Source organism: Arachis duranensis, unplaced genomic scaffold (genome assembly GCF_000817695.3).
Source record: "Arachis duranensis cultivar V14167 unplaced genomic scaffold, aradu.V14167.gnm2.J7QH unplaced_Scaffold_232527, whole genome shotgun sequence".
In the NCBI taxonomy this organism is placed as follows: Eukaryota; Viridiplantae; Streptophyta; class Magnoliopsida; order Fabales; family Fabaceae; genus Arachis; species Arachis duranensis.
Genome location: NW_026264853.1, coordinates 1430600 through 1431781, shown reverse-complemented (window position 1 = coordinate 1431781; position 1182 = coordinate 1430600). Strand labels below are relative to the sequence as shown.

Below are 1182 nucleotides of genomic sequence, written 5' to 3'. Positions count from 1 at the left end.
GTGCTGCAACCAATACAAAATAACTAACTGTCTTAAGACAGAGAAATACAGAAGCATACATATATGTGTTTTGGTTACGTACATGGAAGAGTCCAGGGCTCAACGCCATTGATGTCAACCACTGGAATGACCCTGTTGATGTGAGTCGTGTGGCCTTGTAGTTGAAGCTGGGTGTTTAGGTAGAAAGCAACTAGCTCTTCTTCTGTTGGATAGAACCGAAAACCAGTTGGTGGATCCTCCATATACTATATTAAAATGGTGATGTGTACTTACACTACTTTATGTGTTGTTGCACATTTTGGAAGCACAGCTAGCAGGGACAAACATATATATATAGATGGAAAAATCACCGAGTAAAATTAGGTATATTTATTTATTATTTTCTTCTGAACTGAGACGATGTATGTATGTTAGAAAGTAGAAACTTCCACGCGGTTGTGGGAACAAGAAAGCGTCTTACTTAGCTTGCCCCCAATATTAATGCATTATTATGGATTATTTATGGTATAGTTATGCTTATTAGGACGCATATATGTGAATGTGAGTGTGACTCTCCCATAAAGGAATCGCTGAACGAGTCACCAAAGGCCCAAACCCGTCAATCTCATATCCTTTTGCTTATCTGCTGGGCCAGATCATCTTATAGGTGGAACAAGTCCTTCATTAAATCAAATCACAAAGCCTAGCTACCACATAAATTAAATAATAAATAACAAAAATATTAGGAATTATTAAAATTTATTATTTTTTGTTTTAGTTTAATTTTTTTAGTTTAATAATTTAATAATATATTTTATTCTATATTTTTAAATATTAATAACTAACTAATAACAAAAAATAATAAATTTTAATATTCTCTAACATTTCTCATCAAATAATATCTACCACAAGTATAGTAATTCTCTGATTTACTTACTATATCCTAAGTTTTGTAGATAATTTTTTATTCATCTAAAGGTGCAATTTTGTAACACTAAAAATTTGTTTTACTCCAATGTCTAGTAAAATTGAAAAATATAACTTAAACGTAAATTATATCAAAAGAAATAAAGAAGTTCTATAGATAGAATGAGAAGCAAATTAATGGGATTCTATAGTATGTTTTTGCGCGAATTAAGTGTACATATCTTAATACATTATTGTAATTAAATATTTAAAAGTGTTCCTTAATTACTAATAAAT

At 30.1% G+C, this 1182-nt stretch overlaps 1 protein-coding gene across 1 annotated transcript in view; it reads right to left on the bottom strand.

The window, feature by feature from the left end:
- Positions 1–297, bottom strand: part of LOC127744235 (NAC domain-containing protein 90-like) — a 1389-nt gene extending 1092 nt beyond the window's left edge. Inside the window, exon 1 of the mRNA XM_052256513.1 lies at positions 79–297. Within this exon, the coding sequence (XP_052112473.1) occupies positions 79–242 (164 nt within the window). The 5' untranslated portion in view covers positions 243–297. The remainder of the gene's footprint in view (positions 1–78) is intronic.
- Positions 298–1182: the final 885 nt, after the last annotated feature.